This window comes from Melanotaenia boesemani, chromosome 6, assembly GCF_017639745.1.
Source record: "Melanotaenia boesemani isolate fMelBoe1 chromosome 6, fMelBoe1.pri, whole genome shotgun sequence".
NCBI classification, from domain to species: domain Eukaryota; kingdom Metazoa; phylum Chordata; class Actinopteri; order Atheriniformes; family Melanotaeniidae; genus Melanotaenia; species Melanotaenia boesemani.
The window spans coordinates 19,218,651-19,238,549 of NC_055687.1; the positions used below are offsets into that span (position 1 = coordinate 19,218,651).

General features: G+C 40.0%; 1 protein-coding gene across 3 annotated transcripts; it reads left to right on the top strand.

The window, feature by feature from the left end:
* The first annotated feature begins 1,297 nt into the window (after positions 1–1,297).
* Positions 1,298–18,783, top strand: epb41l4b (erythrocyte membrane protein band 4.1 like 4B). 3 transcript variants are annotated; one of them, XM_041987623.1, is made up of 23 exons: positions 1,298–2,225; positions 4,258–4,362; positions 4,445–4,487; positions 4,989–5,067; positions 5,314–5,358; positions 6,539–6,591; positions 6,756–6,876; positions 7,573–7,660; positions 7,752–7,840; positions 7,952–8,021; positions 8,123–8,292; positions 8,996–9,105; positions 9,758–9,791; positions 10,105–10,138; positions 10,324–10,427; positions 14,127–14,266; positions 15,152–15,273; positions 15,358–15,471; positions 15,585–15,637; positions 15,726–15,878; positions 16,076–16,196; positions 16,355–16,488; positions 17,764–18,783. In XM_041987623.1, the coding sequence occupies exons 1-23, from the start codon at positions 1,938–1,940 to the stop codon at positions 17,825–17,827; spliced, it is 2,334 nt and encodes a 777-aa protein (XP_041843557.1). In that variant the 5' UTR covers positions 1,298–1,937; the 3' UTR covers positions 17,828–18,783. The 3 variants fall into 3 exon arrangements, with proteins under 3 accessions (XP_041843557.1, XP_041843556.1, XP_041843558.1); XM_041987622.1 differs by having other exon boundaries at positions 1,299–2,225; positions 15,582–15,637; XM_041987624.1 differs by lacking the exon at positions 16,355–16,488 and having other exon boundaries at positions 1,300–2,225; positions 15,582–15,637.
* Positions 18,784–19,899: the final 1,116 nt, after the last annotated feature.

Here is a 19,899-nt window from a genome sequence, read left to right on the forward strand (position 1 = left end):
TTCACCTGGATGCTTTCACGGCCAAAGATAAACATGGAACTTGCCACTGCTGCCACGAGCTTGACCAGAAGGAGGGGTGTGTGTTTGTTGTGCACAAGCCTACAAAAGAAGTCTTCTACCACCTGCACAGAGTGTAGGTGCATTTGCAGAGAGCACCAGGTCACATGCAAGACCTGCTAGTCTGCTGCTGGAAATGTAGTAAACTACACAAACAGACAAACACACCCTCAATCCATTTATCTCATTCGCTCAAACACACACATCACACATTCAAAGCTTGGATATTTCTGTTTTCTTATTTATTGTTGAATTTTCCAAAGTCATTGCAGTGTTCAACATAAATGTTCATAAGGATTAATAAGATGTTAATTTAAAAAATACACACACATACACACACACACACACACACACAAACAAATCACTCTTGAGGCCCCATGGTAAAACAAAAATAAATAATTTCATGCATCTACAATGGAAAAACAGGATAATCTGATGGAATATAGTAAAAATGTGAAATATTACTTCTTTGTTTCAATGAGATTAAAAATGTGGTTTTGTGAAAAAAAAAAGAAAATATTAATATGTGATGATTTAATAGCAGTTTTTTGTGCATGCACATTTTTTGCCATGAAGGTGTCCAGAAGGCTGTCAATTTTAAGGAGGACGTAAAGGGTTAAGTGACATTTTGTCCTGGATGTGCACATCTGAGAGTTTGTGTTTTCCATTTGCTTCCACCAAGGTCATGGTTTCAGTCTTTCTGTAGTTAAAATTTAATACATGGACTTGACCCAGATGAAATGAATAATTGTGTGAAAATCTATTCTTAAGAACTGCCAGATTAGAAGTTCCTTCTCAAAAGGTGAAAGAGTCCTGAAAAGTTGCTGGATATAAAAGAGATATGGTTTAGGTGATGTAATAAGACATACATTTTTTATGTAGCAGAAGGATGTTTCAGCTTGGAAATAATAATAATCATAATCATAATTGTAATTAGATATTTCTTTATCCATTTTAAAATTTTGTTACTTTCCCCCTCTTCTGTGCATTTTGAATGGCTGCATCTATAAAGCATTTTAACTTGCATAAACCTGCCCGAAAGATGCTACGCAAATTAAAGCTTAAGAAGAAAACTGACCTTAATCTTCATCACTACGCTGTGGGCCTCTGGAAAACCCTTCAGAAGCCCTTCGGCTCCTCGACTCCCTAGCTTGGGAACCAAAAATATTGAGCATTAGGGCAGGCAGGTCCCTGTGACAGATAGGTGGCGCTCTATCTCTGGCACTAATGGGTCGGCCAGTCGGGAGGAACAGAAGTTTGTTCTGCGCTGTTTTTACGCAGGCGCAGATTATGCTGTTTGTCCAGTTTCGCTGGTTGACTTTTACCTGTGAGGTAGACTAATAGTTTCGGTTCTCCGGTGGGAATAAAAAGCAACAACCACCGAAGTCCGGTCCGGTCCAGAGGTGGTAAGATATCCCCCCTCCCTCGCCGACCCCGTGTGACTCAGGGTTCCTACTGCGGAGCGTCGGACGGGATTTCTCCGGGATTTTAGAGTCGGTGCGCAACAGCGAGCGAAGCAGGAGGCAGGTGCACGAGAGAGGACAGGACAGGGGAGGAGGAGGGTTGCTTGTATTTCCGTGACAGTCCTGCCATCATACCGGACCGAATGACTGGAAATCAACTGGTTGGCGCCTCGGTAGTCGATCTGTGTTAGTTTCATTAGTATGCGGCCGGAGTCCCCCGCTGCTGCTGACATCCAGCCCGAGGACTGATCGGCAGCCCTGAAGTCTCATTCGTGCCTGCTGAGTGACTCCTCGCCCCGGGGAGGACGAGGAGGAGGAGGCGGCGGCGACAGCAGCAGCACCCCAGCTGCCGCGGCTGTTCTGTGTAGCAGTTCTGACGGACACAACACGGACCTCCTCGCCTTGTGGATCAGAAAGATGATGGGCTTTTTGCGCCGGACATTCAGCCGTCGGTCCCGCAGCCGCTTCCAGACGAGAGAGAGAGATGAGCGGGACGGTAAAGGGGGAGCAGGAAGTGGGGGGGGAGGAGTAGGGGGGGTGACCGGGAACCCTCTGCTCCTGCCCCATCAGCAGCAGGTCGTCCACGCACCCGCTGTGGTGACCGGAGGAGCACCGGTCCACATCCCGGCGGCCGGGACGGCCAGGACCACCATCACCTGCCGCGTCCTGCTGCTGGACGGCTCGGATGTCAACGTGGATTTGCCTGTGAGTGCACTGAAGCCTGAACGCTGCGTGTTTTCACTGTCCAGAGTGTTTAAGCAAGAGTGCAAGTGGCAGGGCAAGTTGGTAGCTCAGGTCATTGTGCGTCAAGTTGTGGCACGGGGGGCACTGTGGAGTCCTTTTGGGTCTTCCTTGTGATTTCCACCTTCAAATGTCCAAGGCTGGGCTGCTTTAAGTTTAATTACAGCCTTTAAAATTCAGTTTATAATTAGGCTATAATTTCAACATGATGAAAGTTTGGTTGATTGTGAGAAGTGATTATTTAGATCAGTGTTTTACTTCTCCAGTAATTTAGCAAGTGCAAAGTTGTAATCAGCGTTTAGTGAAAAAAAAGCTGCTGATTTATTACACAGAATATTTGAAGATGTGTTTGAATAAATGCTGGGAGCTTTAATGACTCTGTTAATGCAAATGTTATTTTATTTTGACTTAAGGTCAAATTAAATGAGTCACATCAGACTCCATCATGAAATCGGAAGCACTGTTATTTTAATTTTTATTTAAATATTTCTAAACACAGATTGGTCGTTGTGATTAACTGTTAAGTTCTAACTGACTACACGTGCTTAAAAGGAATCCATCCGGAGTTACCTGTCACCAGACTGTCAGTGCCAACAGTGTGTATCTCTTCTTGTAATATGTATGTCTTTCTTTGTAGTGAGAGGTGCAGCTCCAGATGCTGCTCTTTATCACTTTGCTTCCTCATTCTGACTGCAGGGAACTCTTAACTAGTTCAGACCTGAAGCAGATCCCCTCCTGTTTGCTCATTTATGGCATCTTCTCTCCACTTTTTTTCCACTCTGTTTGCTCACATCTGATCTTCCTCAAGCAATCTATGCTTTGGCTCCCTTCCTTGAGCCATCCTCCCTCATAATCTTCTTTTACACTCCCTCAGTGGCCTTTCTCCCTTGCTCATCATCTTATTCTTTCACTCCCTGCCTCCTCCTCCTCCTTCATCTCTTTCTCTTTCCTCCTGCACTCCCTCCATCTCCATCTCCCTCTTCCTCTCAGTCTGTCTCTATTCCCTGACTCCCTGATCTGATTTACCACTATGGGGACTCTGTGCCACAGACGAGCATGCAAGGGGTAGGTGGGATGATGAGTGAGTGTGTGGGCATGTGTGCGTGAGTGGCTCCTCATAAGATGTTTTCATTTTAAAGGTTGTGTGTGTGTCACTGAAGCTGTTGCGTGCGTCACTTTCTAAAACTCTCAGTTAGTGTATTGTGGGTTATCAGGCCAGAGAGTTTCTCTCTTGTCCTGCTGCAGGGAGATCATAGAAATAAAACAAAGCCACAGCTTCTCCTGGGTATTACCGTTTAAAATGACACATGACTTGTCAAGCTGGTGGCTTAGTCACAGGTGTGTTGGAACAAGCTCGTTCATGTTCTCTTGTTTTCCCAAAGGTGCCGTTACAGGTGCACCAAGCACGGCCGAAACTCACCTTTTAAAGGCTATTAGTGTGTCATTTCAAGCTGAAAACAGCCAAAACACAACAGAGATTTTTTTTTTAATCTTCATTGTAAATTATTCCTCTTGGTTGCTTGTTAAGATGATAAAGGCTATGACTCCAATCAGCCTGTCTAAACTACAAGCTGCAGAATGAACACAAGCTATTTTTCTTCTGTCCTCAATCCCTTAATACCACTGATTTCCTCACACATTCGCACCAACAGGGAAGTTTCGACTTGTTATCAGGATCCAAAGTACAAGGTTGTCATTTCTCTACATGCCCTCTGTGTTTTATATGGGTCAGACTCAGGTTATGTCTTCTTATGGGCCAATGAGTCACATCTACTCATAAACTACTCCCAAGAAGTTCAGGACAATATGCTGCAGTTTGTGCTTTACTGTGCCAACATGTGTCCTTGGTTGTGTGTTTATGTCAAAAGCCTGAATACGGGCGTTTCCCTCAGGGATTTTTGCCTATCTCATCAATGCACCTTCTTACATTTGCTTCCCTTCCTAACTGCAACAGCAGATAAAATAATAATTCTCTTTTTTCTTTCTTATTTTCTAGAGCAAATCCAAAGGTCAGGACCTTTTTGATCAGATCATGTATCACATTGATCTGGTTGAGACAGACTACTTTGGATTACAGTTCATGGACACAGATCAAGTTTCAGTGAGTAAAAAGCTCTTATCTCAAGTGTGGACCACATGCTGATATAAGTCGCTCTAACCTTTCTACTTTTACGTTCTAATAGCACTGGCTGGATATGACCAAACCTATAAAGAAACAGATCAGAGGTACGTTCACCATGCCTCAAATGTTTTCCTAATTAGTGTGTGTGCAGAAAATTGTGTAACCTACTGTATGTGCATGTGGTAGCAGGTAAGTGGGGAGCAGGTGGAGCATTATCTAATGTTGACACAGTGATTAGCACGTGCATTAGGAGCCATACCCTTATTTGCTTTCCAGTTTTTATCAGAGGAATAAATGGTGCAGTAGGAGGGGAGAGAGATGAATATTATTGTTATTCTGTAGCATGAAAGGATCTGATAGATGTTGACATAAAACATGAAAGAAGGAGTAAAGCATCAGAGAAATGTGAGTGAACAGACTCTTCTAGATTTATGACAGTGATGAATGAGCCAGATGGAAAGGCTACAGTGGAAGGATGAGATTAAATTGACAAAATAAATCATAAGAAGGTTTTATTTTTATTAAATTAATCTCCATAAGTTACTGCTTCATTGTGCTCCTTGTCTTTATCTTTACACTTTCTGGTCTGTTTTCATTTCTTTTAGACGGCCAGCCTTACAGACTCTTCTTCAGAGTGAAGTTTTACTCTTCAGAGCCAAATAACCTGCGTGAGGAATTTACACGGTAAAATTCACACACACACACACACACACAGAGATATACATGCACAGTTAGCTCTCTAGAGCCCAGCACAGAGGTCTAAAGGGGACATAAGCTAATTACTTTGCTTCTGTGTGCAAATTCAAATCAAGGCCAAATGGACAGAGACTTGTTAAAGCAAATTATGTGTCAGACATGAGGAAAAACCTGTGATACATCCATTGATTTATCATCTTGTGACCTCATTTGTTTTGTTTGTTAAACTGACAGGTATCTGTTTGTGCTGCAGCTTCGACAAGACATTTTGTCTGGCAAGTAAGTTTCTTTTTTGCACGCAAAAAAATGAAGACACATGCCAACGTTATTTACACCAAGCAGGAAAAGAATAATGCTGATAATCATTGATCTGGTTGCTAAGGCATTGGATTATTATTTTTGCTCTAAGATAAATACAGTATATTCTATTCTATTCTATTCTATTCTACAGTCATTTAGCAGACGCTTTTATCCAAAGCGACTTACATTTGAGAGGAAGAACAACACAAGCATGAATTCAAACAAGAATATATACATTACAACAAGTATATACATTTTAGGATCATTTCATCATTTAAAATTGAACCTTTTTCTACTTCTGACCACAGAGCTGTATCTTGCCATCTTTGTTATCCTCATAAATGAGACACTAATCTACAAAAAAAAAAGGAGGCTTTTTTTTACAGAGATCAAAACAATGTAGTCAAGCACAGACACAAAGAAAGTTGTTGACCCGGCTTCCAAACTCTGCTGCCAGTTATGTAGTGCAAAACACCACAGGTCACACACAAAGAGGGCCTACAAAGCATTTTAACAGCTAGATAGTTTTAATGTTCTTGCCCATTTATGCTTTGAAGTAATAGCATATTCATTGCAGTATTGCTGCATATTCTAGGAAATTATTTGCTTTTCTGTCAAGAATTAGATCAGAAGATTGACTCTGCTTGTGTTGTGATAGCTCAGCAGAAAGAGTGGAAACAGAAACGGCAACAGTATAAACAAACATCCCCACAAGTCACTTTCAGGTTCATCATCATAATTTATGAGGACGTCCATGTCTCATCAGCAACATTAACCTTTTGAATAAACACACTCATCTGCACACAGGTCATCTCCGCTAGAGTTTTGGGGGACGTTTGTACAACAACATCTGTTTCTTACACACAAACACAGACCTGGCTGTGCAAACACACACTTCAGACAGTGTGTTAGCGCCTGTATCTGGGCCACGGATCCCCTGAGTCCAACTCTATTATAAAGCTCAAAATCAAGAACAGCAGAGGGCTGCTTATTTTAGGAAAAGGGTTGCTCTTTTCCTCCTTGACACGCTCTCTCACACATACACGCAGTGTAAGGCATTTAGATGTTTTTTTTTGTCTCTCCTACACACGTTAACTCATGTTTTGATTTGTGTAGTGCACAAACAGTTGCTCATGAATATCTGGTTTTCTCTCGTCAGGTTAAAATGTCCGTATGATGTGTCTGTGGAGCTGGCGGCTTATTGTTTACAAAGTATGTAAAAAATTTTTATCAACTTAGGTTTGTTTATATAATGAGATTTACCATCCTGAGGGGGCACACCAGTCACATTTTGTTAAATTATTTTCAAAACTTATGGCAACTTTTTGTTTAATTTGCACAGAATAAATGTTATGAATGTGTGCATCTACATCCAGGTGAGCTGGGGGACTGCGACCCCTTGGAACACTCTCCTGAGCTGGTGTCAGAGTTTCGTTTCACCCCCAAACAGAGCGAGGCCATGGAGGCAGACATCTTCGGCAGGTGGCTGGAGCTCAGGTAAGGATGAAATTCCATCAAAGAGCAGTTTAGTGTTCCTTCTGCACATCCTAAAAAGGGGGCCTTCGTGTGCTACCACAAATACCTCCACACTGTCAAATTGGCTTACTGGAGGGCATCCAGTGACCGGCAACTTGACCTGAGCAGGTTTCTCTTCGTAGTGGATGAAACAACGAGAGCAGAAAGCAGCGCACAGGGCAGGAAAGGAAGTCATTCTACTGCCGCATGTCAGCACCAGCATTTTCTCTGACAAGGGTGTCTCAATTCACCATCCCTCTGCACTCGCCTCTTCCTCCTCAGCCTCTGTATCACTGGTCTGCGTGAAGGATTATGGGATTAATCTCTGAAGGGTCTTGATTGATTCTGGGCATTATTTAACCCAACTGTGCTCTGATTGTGCCCATCTCAGATTAGATTACTTATATACTGTATGCAGAACTTCACAGGGTCGGGGGATTCATGTAAGGGCAGCCTAAGGTTATGGTCAACCTTACAACACACCTGCAAGACTGAGCTGGAGATGCACACTGATAATTACTTGCCCATTCTTTACTTAGGAGCTCAGAGGTCATGCAGCAGCAGGTGTTGTTTCTTTTTGAGGCTGAGCTGCTAATCAGTCAGAACCAAAGCGATATTTTTGTTGTGAAAGCACAGCATTGTGTCTTTTTTTCTTTTTCTTTTTTTTTTCGCCCTCAGGGGAAAGAGTCCGTCTCAAGCAGAGATTTCTTTTCTCAACAAATGCAAGTGGCTGGAACTTTACGGCGTAGATATGCACTTTGTCAAGGTGTGCGAGTACATTTTACTACCACAGATATCAATTTCTATATTCCACTGTGGTGTTAGAGTAAAAGATGTGTGTGATGTTGTGTCTTCAGGGCAGAGATGGAGGAGAATATGCACTGGGTCTCACTCCAACTGGCATCTTGGTCTTTGAAGGCTCCAACAAAATTGGCCTTTTCTTTTGGTAAGGGATTCAAAACTCAAACACATTTATGTTATGTGGCTGGATGTGGTAGTAGGTCAAGAAAGTCTTTGGTTTTATTATTCATTTGTGCCTCTTTGTGTGTTTACTCAGGCCCAAAATCACACGATTAGATTTCAGAAAGAGTCGCCTCACGTTGGTGGTGGTGGAGGACGATGATCAGGTTTGCTTCCTTTTTACATTCCAGTGGCAAATGTGCCCAAACTCCCCTCCCATAATGATTTCAGAAGGGGACTGACTGTATCTGCTCCTTTGACCGTGAAGGGTCGTGAGCAGGAGCACACGTTTGTGTTCCAGCTAGCCAGCGCCAAGAGCTGCAAACACCTGTGGAAGTGCGCTGTGGAAAGCCATGCCTTCTTCCGTCTGCGCCAGCCAACCACAGGAAAAGCCAGCCACAGCGAGTTCACACGACTGGGGTCCCGCTTCAGATTCAGGTAAAGCACAGAGGCTGCCTCACACCTGCCCTGTAGTCTCAGAGCAGTTTCCTGTACTGAGAGTAAAGAAGGATAATTCACATCGTCAGGCTCAGGTAGCTGTGGCCAGCACTACTTACCAGCATATGGGGAATAATCTGTCACATAAAACAGAGCCTTTGTATCTATGGTTACACTGTATCTATGGTTACATGGATCTGTTCCTATGGTGACTGAGATGTTCCCTTCATATTGTTTGTTTTCTTCTGATTATTATCAGAGATGGTCAAAGCTAATTCTCACACTTGAAGGGCACTTCCTGTTATTTGTTGGAGCAGCTCAATCAAAATTGTGTGAAGGTGCTCTGTTGTCAGTGGATAAACACTCATAGTACAGATGGTGGAAGCAAAAACAAACACTTGGGCAGTGTTTTTCTCTCATATCAGTTTTTACGTTGAATCTCGATCTCAATTCGTCATTTATGCTTTTTGTATTTTTGCTAATGCTGGATTTTGAATGAGTGATTCATCATCAAAAATAATGATGCCCTTTGAACTAATTAAAAAATTTCTTATTATGCCCATCAATGAGTTTTTCTTTCTAACCCCATTTTTCTTTTTTGTAAAACATTACAAACTCAGTAACCCTGCAGCTTGGCAAAGATTATGACTAAGTTTGTAATAATAACTCTCACTCATCATGTCATCTATGGCTTTTTCCTCAGTGGAAAGACTGAGTATCAGGCCACTCATGGAGGCAGACTGAGGCGAGCCAGCACATTTGAGAGAATGCCGAGCAAACGGTACCCCTCCCGCACACAATCACTGGGCAAAGGTGAGTCTTATGAGCACATAGAAAATATGGATGACTAATAACACCTGTTCTGTCCTCTATGAGCCCTTTTGTGTTATCATAAAGGTCGCACAATGTTTTCTCTTACACTCTGAAATTTGCTCCATAAAAGCATGAAGCTGAGAAAACTTTCAGCCTGTGAAACCATCAGCCCTTTCAAAGGTGGCTCTCTTAAAATATTCAATATTATGTTGTAATTTGATACGTCTAATAAACGCAAAACAGCTCTGCTTCTTTTTGAAAGTAAAGGTCATATTTTTGGGCATGAGCATCACCTTTCTTTGTCAAAAACACATGTTGTACTCTCACTCCATAATTCTCACCTTCTGACAGCTGCAGTGACCTGACAGGCTCATGTGCAACTACCTCCCTTTAAGCTACCCATCACAAAAGATGAAAATGTAGACTACAGCCTGTATTTACCCCAAGACTTTCAGCAATTATTTCCCAACACCTTTTAGACTCACATCTATCATTCAGATCAACTATGTAAATTCAAAGATTCAAGTCTTGAGCAGCAGAGTAATAACATATCTGCAGAGTCTGGACTGACTCATAAATGGCATAAATTAAGGTGAAATGCCTTACTTACTTGCATGTTTCTCTGCTAACTGATGTTACATCTCCCTACCAGTTTCCATTTCTCCAGCCAAGCCTCAACATATCAGGTAAAACATACACTCAGAAACACACAAACAGACAGAATGCACACATTCACATTGCTATCTTTGTGAGGGCATTCCCCTTATTACATTCATTCCTGATCCCCTATCCTTGACCTTAATCCACATAACTGCCTGGATTTACTCTAACACAAAAAAGTAGCTCTTTGTAAACGACAAGTAAAAGTGTTTTGACTTTGTAGGTTTTTCTATATTCTTAGAACTTTAGCTTGTACAGCACAAAGATTAAAATAATATTTTGTGTGTAAAATCAGTTTTTGTGCATATCTGCTCAGTGATAGTTGACATTCTTTTGCAGCTCTCATGCCAGCCCTGATCCCAGCCTGCATGCGGTGAGCAACCTCAGATAACCCTCTTTCATCCGCGCACGCACTCACACACACACACACACACACACACACACACACACACACACACACACACACACACACGCACTGATACACATATGACAGCAACCAATCTGGCTTGTGGCAACATTTAATTTGAGTTCCTTTTCAATCCTCTCCTCCCCCTTCAGTACCAGCACAACATTCCTATCAGTCACGAGGCGTGGCATCTGCCCCACTCTGCACTCTCACCCCCAGTATACCTGCACCCCTCCGGCCACACGCCATCGCACAGGTAAGCCCACAGACCATGCAGAGAGCCTCCATACTCCACATTATCTGTTTCTCATCATACTTCATGTCACTCATACCCCTTCCCTCTTGTCTTGTCTACCTCCATGCTTGTGTGTGTGATCCTCCATCTACACATTGTGTTTAGACCTTCCTTTGAGGGTGCGAGTCCAGTGTCCAGGCATCCTCCCGTCCCTGAACGAACCACCAGCACCCTGAAAGGATCTGCCAGTTTGGTTTACAGGGATAAGGTCATGACTGCTCTTTGACCTTTCTTTCACCTGGGAATCGGTTTTGGATTTCTGAGACCAACACAGACTGCCGCCACAAAGAGAGAAGCTCTGCTAATGGACCCGTCTCATTCATCCTCATCAGTTCTGTCTCCATGCGTTTATCACATCTACTTGTCTGTGTCCACCTTCTTCACAGTGTAAAGGACCTTATTGTTCTGACCAGAGTTTTTGGAAGTTGAAGAGGGACACATGGAGGGAGAATTGGGCAGAATTAAGGGTATAAAATGAAAGGGACCAGTGTATGTTCTAAAACCTGCAGGAAGTTACTTTTTTGTAGTTTGAGTTGCTGATTCTTCTGACTTATTTACACTGTTGACACTTACAGAACCACTCATCACCCCAGCTGCTGCAGTTCGTTCCTTCTGATGGTTATACCTCAGTAAAGTATAAGGATGTTTTCATCACAGCCTTATTTCTGATTCAGTGTGACTTACACTTTATGAGGCTTAACTTAATGACTCCAAGTTACATAAAATCCTCTTCCTCAACCTTGTACCACTTTAGAAAGTTGAGCAAATATACTGCATCAGTTTGTATTTGTGTCATCTCAGCTACAGATGTATGGTGCATAGTACAGATATTTTCCTTTAAAACATGGACATAAACTAAAACAAAAATGCCACCTGAACACAAATGAGATGAAGACAGCTTTAACAGACCTGTGCCTTGCTTTGTATATAGATATTTTTTATGTAGTCAAGCTTGATGTTTTAATCTCTTTGTATGTTTACTGCAAGATCTCAAATCTGCCTTTAATGTGACTTTGTTTTCATGGCTTAAAATATTGTGACAACTAAATTATTCCCAATTGCAAATGCAAGGGAAATGAATAGATTAGAGTGCCGAATGAGGTAATTCTCAGCAGGTGGAAGGGGTCCAGTGCTGCAAATATGGTCTGTGCTGGTTTAGAAATTATGCTGCTTTGTTTATAGTTCATAGCTCAGTGTGAAGCAGAAAAGTAGTCCTGCATATGTGGTGTTGTGCTTTCAAAGTAGGTTTTTTTTTTTTTTTTTTTACGAAACATTACATTAATGTTACATCAGGTTATCTATTTGATAATTTAACTGTTTACAGAAAATGAGGCCAATGTTGTGTGTCCCCTTCTGTGTTTTTAAGTCTGTTCATATTGCATTTTACTTTTAGGAATCTTGCCATGTTGCTTCTAAAATAAATAAAGAGGTTATGAGCTCAAAATGCAAAATCTGCAAAGGTCTTTCCTACAAACTATTGCAAAAAAAAAACTGAAACACTGATAAATGTAAATAAAAACACAATGGTATGATAGCAAATCATTCAAGCCCTACAGTATTGTGCAAAGGTCTTGAGCTGCCCGTCATTCCTGTATATGTTGCAAGGAAAGCAGGATGAAGGTGCATCAATTTAGGCGCAAACATCAATAAGGCAAAAACAGAGTTTTTACTGTTCTAACAAGGTTGAAAGTCAATATTTGACATGAGCAATTTCATTATTTAACTAAGCCTGAATGTTCTTCAGGAAAAGTTCTCCAGGCTTTCTGAAGGACTTCCTAAGCTCTTCTTTTGAAGTTGAAGTTGTTCTGTTCTCTGTTGAGATGATCCTACACTGTTCCAAAGATGTTGTTGTTCAAGCACTGGGGTGGATTTATTACTTCATAAGACCTGTTGCCACTGATCTTCAGTCCAGTTTTCGTTCCCAGCTTTTTCTCCCCGTTTCTCTTATGTATGAAAGGCTTCTTGACATCCACCCTCCCACAAAGACTGTTTCTGATAAAGCTTCAGTGAGCAACTGAAGGGTTCAGATTTATCTCTCAAGTCCTGCTTTGAGTCTTTGTTGGATTGCAAACAAATGCAAATGCAAACAAACTGTCTCTGCAACCACAGTGCCTAAAGACACTATTTAAAATAGATTCCTAGATACCATTGCTAAGTTGTTATTGTAAACACAACTCTGGTTTATCACTTGATTTAGATATACTTACATTCTTGAAAAATCCAAAGGTCAGTGGTAAATAACTTACCAAAAATTTACCTAAAAAAAAAAAGAGAGACAAAGACAAAAACTGGTTCTTCTGAAAAGGATCAGGTACAAGAACTAGACTCACAATGAGTGACAACCATGTCGGCCAATCTCTTGGGAAAGCCCGGGGAAAATTGCTCCAGGCCACTTTAAAAGACTACAAGAGGCTGCTTGGAGGCAAAATAGAAATAAATGAGCCGTGTCTCAAGATTTTGAACAGTTTTTAAAAAGTGTATTTGGCCTGTGGTTCATCTAAAGCCTTTTTTACATTAATCCTGCCTAATTCTTTTGGTTGATGATAACACTTTACTTTTGTTGATTCAATTAAATTGCAATCAAGACAATTGTAGAATCAACTTAAATAAACTGCTTCCATTTGTAACAAATGATTGGATTAAGTTTGTCCAAGTTAATTAATCAAATTAGCTCAACTCAGCAGTCAGACTTATTCAAATTCCTTCAGATAAAGAACCTGAATCACTCTGACTCAGTTTAGTTAAAAAGTCAACTTAAAAGATTCAACTTGTTTAAAGACTCATGAGAAATTAATATTCAGCAGAAATCTGACCTTTTGTGACCCTATAAATTTGAGTTGTGTGCTTTACTGCCATGTGTTATGTTCACATTTAGATAATGCTGTTGGAATATTTTGTTTTATTTGAATATTAAAGTTGGCACCATGACTGTGAAGGACAGGACAAGAATAGACATCCATCACTAGATTATACTTGAATTGCACAAGTGGTAGAAACGAAGGGGCAGAATGCTGTGGATATTTGTCATTTGTACATGCTGCAGTATTATTCTCCTTATTAATAAAATAAAATGACGTGGTAAAGTGTGCAGCTAAAAACATACGTTTTTTAGTAAAATGTGAGTATGAATTTGCTTTTGGATAACACAAACATTTAGTTAGGAACAACTTAAATCTTTCAAGCTAACTTTCTATTAAATTGAATCATAGTGATTTGGATTCTTTATTTGAAAGAAATTAAATTATGAGTTTACATTAAGTCAAAAGTTTCAGGTTAAACTAAATCAGTTTTACAGAGTCATTGCTAAAATATTTGATGTGACAGATTACTTCAGTTATTAGGTTGTGTCAGTGTTTCATATTTTTTCCCAGTGCATTAAATTCTTAGTGGAAAATAAAAATAATAAGATGCCAAAAAATGTGAATAATGAAATACGGAGATGCATTCCCTCTTTAAGGGGTTGGTAACAAAGAAAACCAGTAATGTTTGCAGTATTGTCTCATTCATCATTAGTAGTGGGGGTTTTGTTGATATGAATTTTTTGAGTAATGAGAATGTTTACAGCTTAGATTTTGTAGATTTATTTGGATATTTGCAGTTTGTTACATGCAAAAGACTTTCTATTTAGAGGCTTGTTTTGACTCCATGTGTCTTCCACAGTTTCCCGCTGAGTGGTCCTGCTACAGACCATCAGTACAGCTCATCAGAGAATGAGAATTCATACTCTGGCAAGACCCACCATCATCACCGCCGCCACACTCACAGCCAGGACACTCTCTGCCACACACACACCAAGAATAGTGAGTACTGTCAGCCAAGAAAGGTTGATGCATAAATGTGTCTGGACTTTATGCCGATGCTCTTTTCCTTGCTCAGTGCTGTGTAATTTAAAAGTTCAGTTCACCCAGATTACACAGTCATTAAACTGCATTTGTCAGAGTTAATTCTATTCTTTTGCAAATACAGTGTTGTCAGTGAAAAGCATTTGGTTCTTAGGTATCCTCGCAAATAATCTCTGCATGATCAAGCATAATTAATGTAATGTAAAAATTGACCAATGACCTTTAGAGCTTTTTGAATAACGTTCTAATTTATCCAGCCTCCTTTTCAATTACTGCTACAAACCGTTCCTGTTAAGAGGGTCAATTTACTTGATCTGTTCAAGATTCACTTTTGTTCAAGCAACAACCATAGGCTCCAAAATAACATTGAAGGAGATGTGTTATCTTCTCCTTCTGCAAATCTTTACATTTATGAGGGACTCACAGGTCTCATTTGGCTTTTACTGTATCTCAAAAAAAGAACTCAGATCATCATCAGTCATCTTTGAAGCCTTTGTCGGCTCAGGATGCACATGACTGATAATTGTCCTGTACACTGATCGCTGCCTTGTCACATGCAGTTGACTTATTTCTGTACAACTATTTAAAGTATCTTCCAAAAACTGGAAAGAGGTTTGGTAAAAGTGTTGTCTACTATGTTAGTGTCTGATTCAAAGTAGTGCTCTGGTTCAATAAGTTATCCAATTATGGAACCATTCCCTTTACGTTATCAGCGTTATGTCATATGTCCATCGGACCTTTAATAAATCTGTCTTCTAGCATATCTCAGTCCAGTGGGGGAAATTAAATTGTGATTGTCCAGTATTGTGGGAGAGACGTCTTACTAAACACTGTGTTATTTAGAACGCAGAGCTCCTCCCTGCCCTGCAGATGAGTTGGACATCTCTCAGTCTCTGCTTAAAGCTCTGGAGTCAGAAAGTGATTCTCCTCCATGGCCCTCACTCCATGTCAACATTGACAACAAGGTTAGCCATTTTATCATTTGATATTTTTATGTCCCAATGAGATGTTTTCAGGTCTTATCACCATTCTTTGTGTTCTCTTGGCAGGGAGAGGAGAAGCAATTGTCTGAAAAGTCTCTGCACCCTCCTGCTTCCCCAGCAATGCTCCCTGACCACCTCAAATGCAATATCCTCAAGGCACAGATGGAAGCAGCTTTCAGGGTGAATACCAAATCTAACTTCCCACCAATTACCTTTTTAAATCTCCATTTCAAATTTTTGGCAGCATCACCAAAGGTAATGTCTCTATCCTTTTATCCTGCACAATGAAGAAGGATGCCCCAACTACGCCTAGAGGGAAGAATTCAAATGAGACCCTCAGTGACAGGCCGGTACCCCACCCCCTCTTCTTCCATGTTTACACATCTTTCTGCAAACTATAACTTACCCTCCTGTGTGACGCCTCTGCTTTTCAGGTGTAAGAGCTCATCCCAAGACTCAGCTGCATCAAGTCTGACAACAGATAAGACACCCCACAGGCAGGACTGCAATTCAACACAAGAGGAACTGCAAGCCAAGGCAAATCCAAGCTCCAACCGCAGGAAACGCCTCGTCCGACAGTTCAGCTTGTGAGTATACATACCAACTGATTGTATCTGACAGCTGGTGCTCTCAATAAGTTCTTGGGTTTCTAAAGGTGGGTAACTGTCTGAGATAAATACCCTCTGAGTACTTTCTAACAAAAGCTGAGCAGTCTCTGACATTTTGTTCAGCACAGTCTGCAGGTTGTGTAACCCATTCACGCTTCCGTTTTGTTCCTCATCAGTAACCATGAAGATGAAGATAATCTGCCAGAAGCACTTGCAGCGATTTCCTCTCAGAGAGCAGGCAAGTTAGGATCTAGCAGCTCATTGGACAAACAGATACAGCCATCTATATACCCACAGGTAACACCCACACACATACACTGTAAAAACTCTTAATAATGCATGCTTTATTGGCTGTAGTGCACTATTCATCACCTTTGGGGGTTAATTCACTGTTTCTGCATTATCTTTAAGTAAACAGAGGAATGTGTCTGTGCATACACTGATGTGTATTTCAGGTGGATAATATGCCAGCACTGGAGCTGGGTAGTCCATGCTGTCCCTCTCCTTCGCCTTCCCCTCACCTTTCCCCTTCTTACTACCGTAGCTCCATTCCTCACCTCGTCCCTTACCTCGCTGCCCATAACGAAAGGTAACACACCTTCACTCCATGCTTGATGAAGTACACCATAATGCGGGAAACACTATATTTACACATCACAATCACAATGCAGACAAAAATTATACAAAACATTGAGATTATATCAAAGCTAGCATTGTTAGTTAAGAGGTAGTTATCATCTTTCCAGCATTTGATTCATGTGAATCAACATTTACAATATTGTTGTGGTATTGCTTACTTTATATCACACAATAAGGCTGTTTTAATCAGGAGCTATGACAAGTTAACAAGCCTCAGACAGGAAGGCTGAATGAATAGACACAAGAACAGATTTTAGATATAAGTATATTAGTATATTACTTACTGTCAAATCATCCATAATTGGACTAAAGGTGTTTACATTAGGTGACTTCTAAACAGAGCAGGAGGGCACTTTGCTTTCATGTAAAGTAGTAATTTAATTGACTTTTATGTTTACATTATAAATATCAGCTTTAGCACCTTTTGCACTTATGTGGCTCCATATCATCACACTCCCACTTCTGTGCTTCTTTGTTGCAACAAGCCATTTGCTGTGACGGTGGTGGCCAGGTACGCCAAATGAGCTGGTCGCTGATGTCATTCTAAGCAAAACTCATTTGTCTTAAAATCACATCAGAAAGAATATGCATCAGACTTCCTTCTATGTTCTTAAGGATAAAATTTAATCTCTGATCATTGTTAGAAAGCGCACCTTTTTTGCCACTTTTTTAATAGAGGTTCACATTATGCAGTCCTTTACACTGAGTTTTCACTGAAACTCCACTGATGCCTCCTGGGCCAAAAATGAAGCAGATATTTATTTATTTTAGCATGGTTATGTGAGTTATGGTGTCCTTGTTTTACCCCTGCAGCTCTGATTATAGTGGCATGTTGTCTTGGTCTGTACCTCCCGTTTCTTGCTGCAACCGTGTTTCCATTCATATTTAGTTGATCAGTGATCTTACTATATCCTTTTGTGAAATTTACCAGATTTCCATGTGGCGCCATGATGCATATCCAAAACATACTGTAGGTTATTGTATCTTAATTTAATTAGACCAAATGAAAATGAATTATTTTACTGTGTACTTTTGTAAAGGAAATCTAATGTTGATTAGTTTGTATTTATTATTTGTATTTGTATTTATTATTTAAAATAATGGTTTTATACTCAATAATAATTTCACAATGTAGCAAATAAATAAATAAAAGCAGAATAAATCAAAACTGGCTACGTTTAAATATGCTGTAATATACAGCCTGTGTGTTTGTGTTTACCTGTAGCGGAGAGGAAATCAGGCTGGACAGAGAGAAGATCATGAGAGCCCTGCTGATGACCGAACTCTGAGACCTTGACCCTTGAACTCTGTGACCTCACTGACATCGGAAGCAAAAGAGGAGGACGCTAAAACAAAGTCCAAAATTCACTGACATCAACCAATATTTATATATTTGCACGACATTAAGTAGTTATAAATACATATTTGCCCAATGACAACAGTCATATTTGCCTCATTGTTATAGAGGGATCTGAAACTGTAAAAAGTGAAATGGAATCAAGGAGACTTCTTCATTGCAGACAAACTGCAGATGTGCTGCTGCAGCCTGCATGATAAATATTTTACCTAAATGATTATACGATTTCATTTGGGGTTATCTTTAGGTTTTATGTGATTTCACTATCATTGTGTCCACGTTGATGCTTAAACTGTGTTTCAGACAATGACTGTTGAAGCACTGATCAGGACATAAGAGAAAATGACTATCAAATCAGTTTGTTCAAAGTGTAAATAGACATTGTAATTAATGTACTGACAACAAAACAGGCATTGTAAATGCTTACTTCCGTACTATATGTATTCTGAGATATTCAATTTTACATGCTGAAAACATTTGCAGCATTTGTGGTTTTAAAAACAAGCATCCTGAAGTGAGCGAGTTGACAGTGTAAAGTGCTGAGAGTGGATTATGCTGCAAAACTGTGCAGCTGTGTAAATGTCTACCTGCCCACTAGAAGGAGACAAATCAAAGCTACTGTGTTACAGGCTGTCATGAAGGAGCAGGATCACTTTGCTATTTTTTTACATGCAGTTTTCATTGCAGGTCAAATGCAAATCTGGTCTGAGAAAGCATGTTCTTGGAAATAAAGTGTTAGTAAGCATAAGAGCAAATGCTCCAGTACTTTATTACTGACCTTGTTTGTCACAACTGAGGCAGCAGATGGCTTGCTGCTGTACTGTATTACTTGACTGAGTTTTTTCTGACAACAGCTGGATCTTAATAAAGGCTAGATCATCATTTTGACAGCTTTGGTTCAACACCTTTCACCTGTGCTCTGACATGGGAATGTGGATCAACCTCACCCTGCGTGCTGGTGTGTTAAATTTGAGTACAGCTCGAGGCCTCCTTGAGAAGGGATGATGTGGCAAAGGATCAGACTGATTCATCTGTTATTACATCTCTTAGTGCAGATACAATAGAATAAGTCACACCATTAATTGCACTTCTGCTCTGTTCTTAAGTGAACTACATACCAGTAGATAATACTTCATCAGTGAACAAAGAAGTGAAGGAATGTTCTGCAAAAACCTGAAAGACATTCAAAAACACATCACACTCTGCTTTTGTTTTTGTTTTGTTTTTTTTTTTTAAGATAAAGCTTTCAACTAAATGCAAGCGTATGGAGTTTGGAGGAAACTATACTGTTTGCCTTACAAAACTCCCATTTATCTAAAAGAAACCACATCATAGTTCATTGTTTTTTTAAATAAATCCTAATGTTATTGCATAGCATTTTACACATACTAAAATATTTTTCCATAATTTTTTAAACTAAGGGCAAGTTAATTTTTTTTATTTTTTGTTGCACCCACAGAACCACTGAGTGAGGATCGACATACATGCAAAATAACATGCATTAAAATTTTAACATCTTTATAAGTGATGGCCTTTAGTTTAATTGTAGTTCTGTTGTTGCAGCATAAAGGGAAAGTGGTTGCTCCATGAGACAATCTGGATTCACAGTTTCTCAAACTGGCATACTAGGGCTTTGAAATCTTCAGATAAGTTTGGCTCGTCTTTTTAAGCAATTCTTAAAGTGAAAAATTAAAGTAATTATCACTCCAAAAGAGCTCATTGATAGTATTTAATCACATATTTAATTTGCTTTATTGATTTTTATCAGAAAGATAGTCAAACTAATATCAAGTCAAGCTAATCTTAAAGTGAGATCCAAGTAAATAAGCTAAAATCATGCTAAATTAAATTTACTTATTTCAGATTTTGTACTTATAAATAGCAAATAAAGCCACCGCTTTTCCAACAATAAGCTTGCCATGAAGAAATATCAAGAACTTAATAAGACATCTTAGTTTGAGTTTTGTTAGGTAATGCTGTTGCTATGCTGGTTTAGACAACTTT

Excerpts from the sequence above, each read along its gene's own strand:
- epb41l4b (XM_041987622.1), top strand. The coding sequence starts at position 1,938 with ATGATGGGCTTTTTGCGCCGGACATTCAGCCGTCGGTCCCGCAGCCGC. Across the intron at positions 8,022-8,122 it reads TGGTGGAGGACGATGATCAG|GGTCGTGAGCAGGAGCACAC; the intron begins GTTTGCTTCCTT and ends TTGACCGTGAAG. Across the intron at positions 14,267-15,151 it reads CCACACACACACCAAGAATA|AACGCAGAGCTCCTCCCTGC; the intron begins GTGAGTACTGTC and ends TGTGTTATTTAG.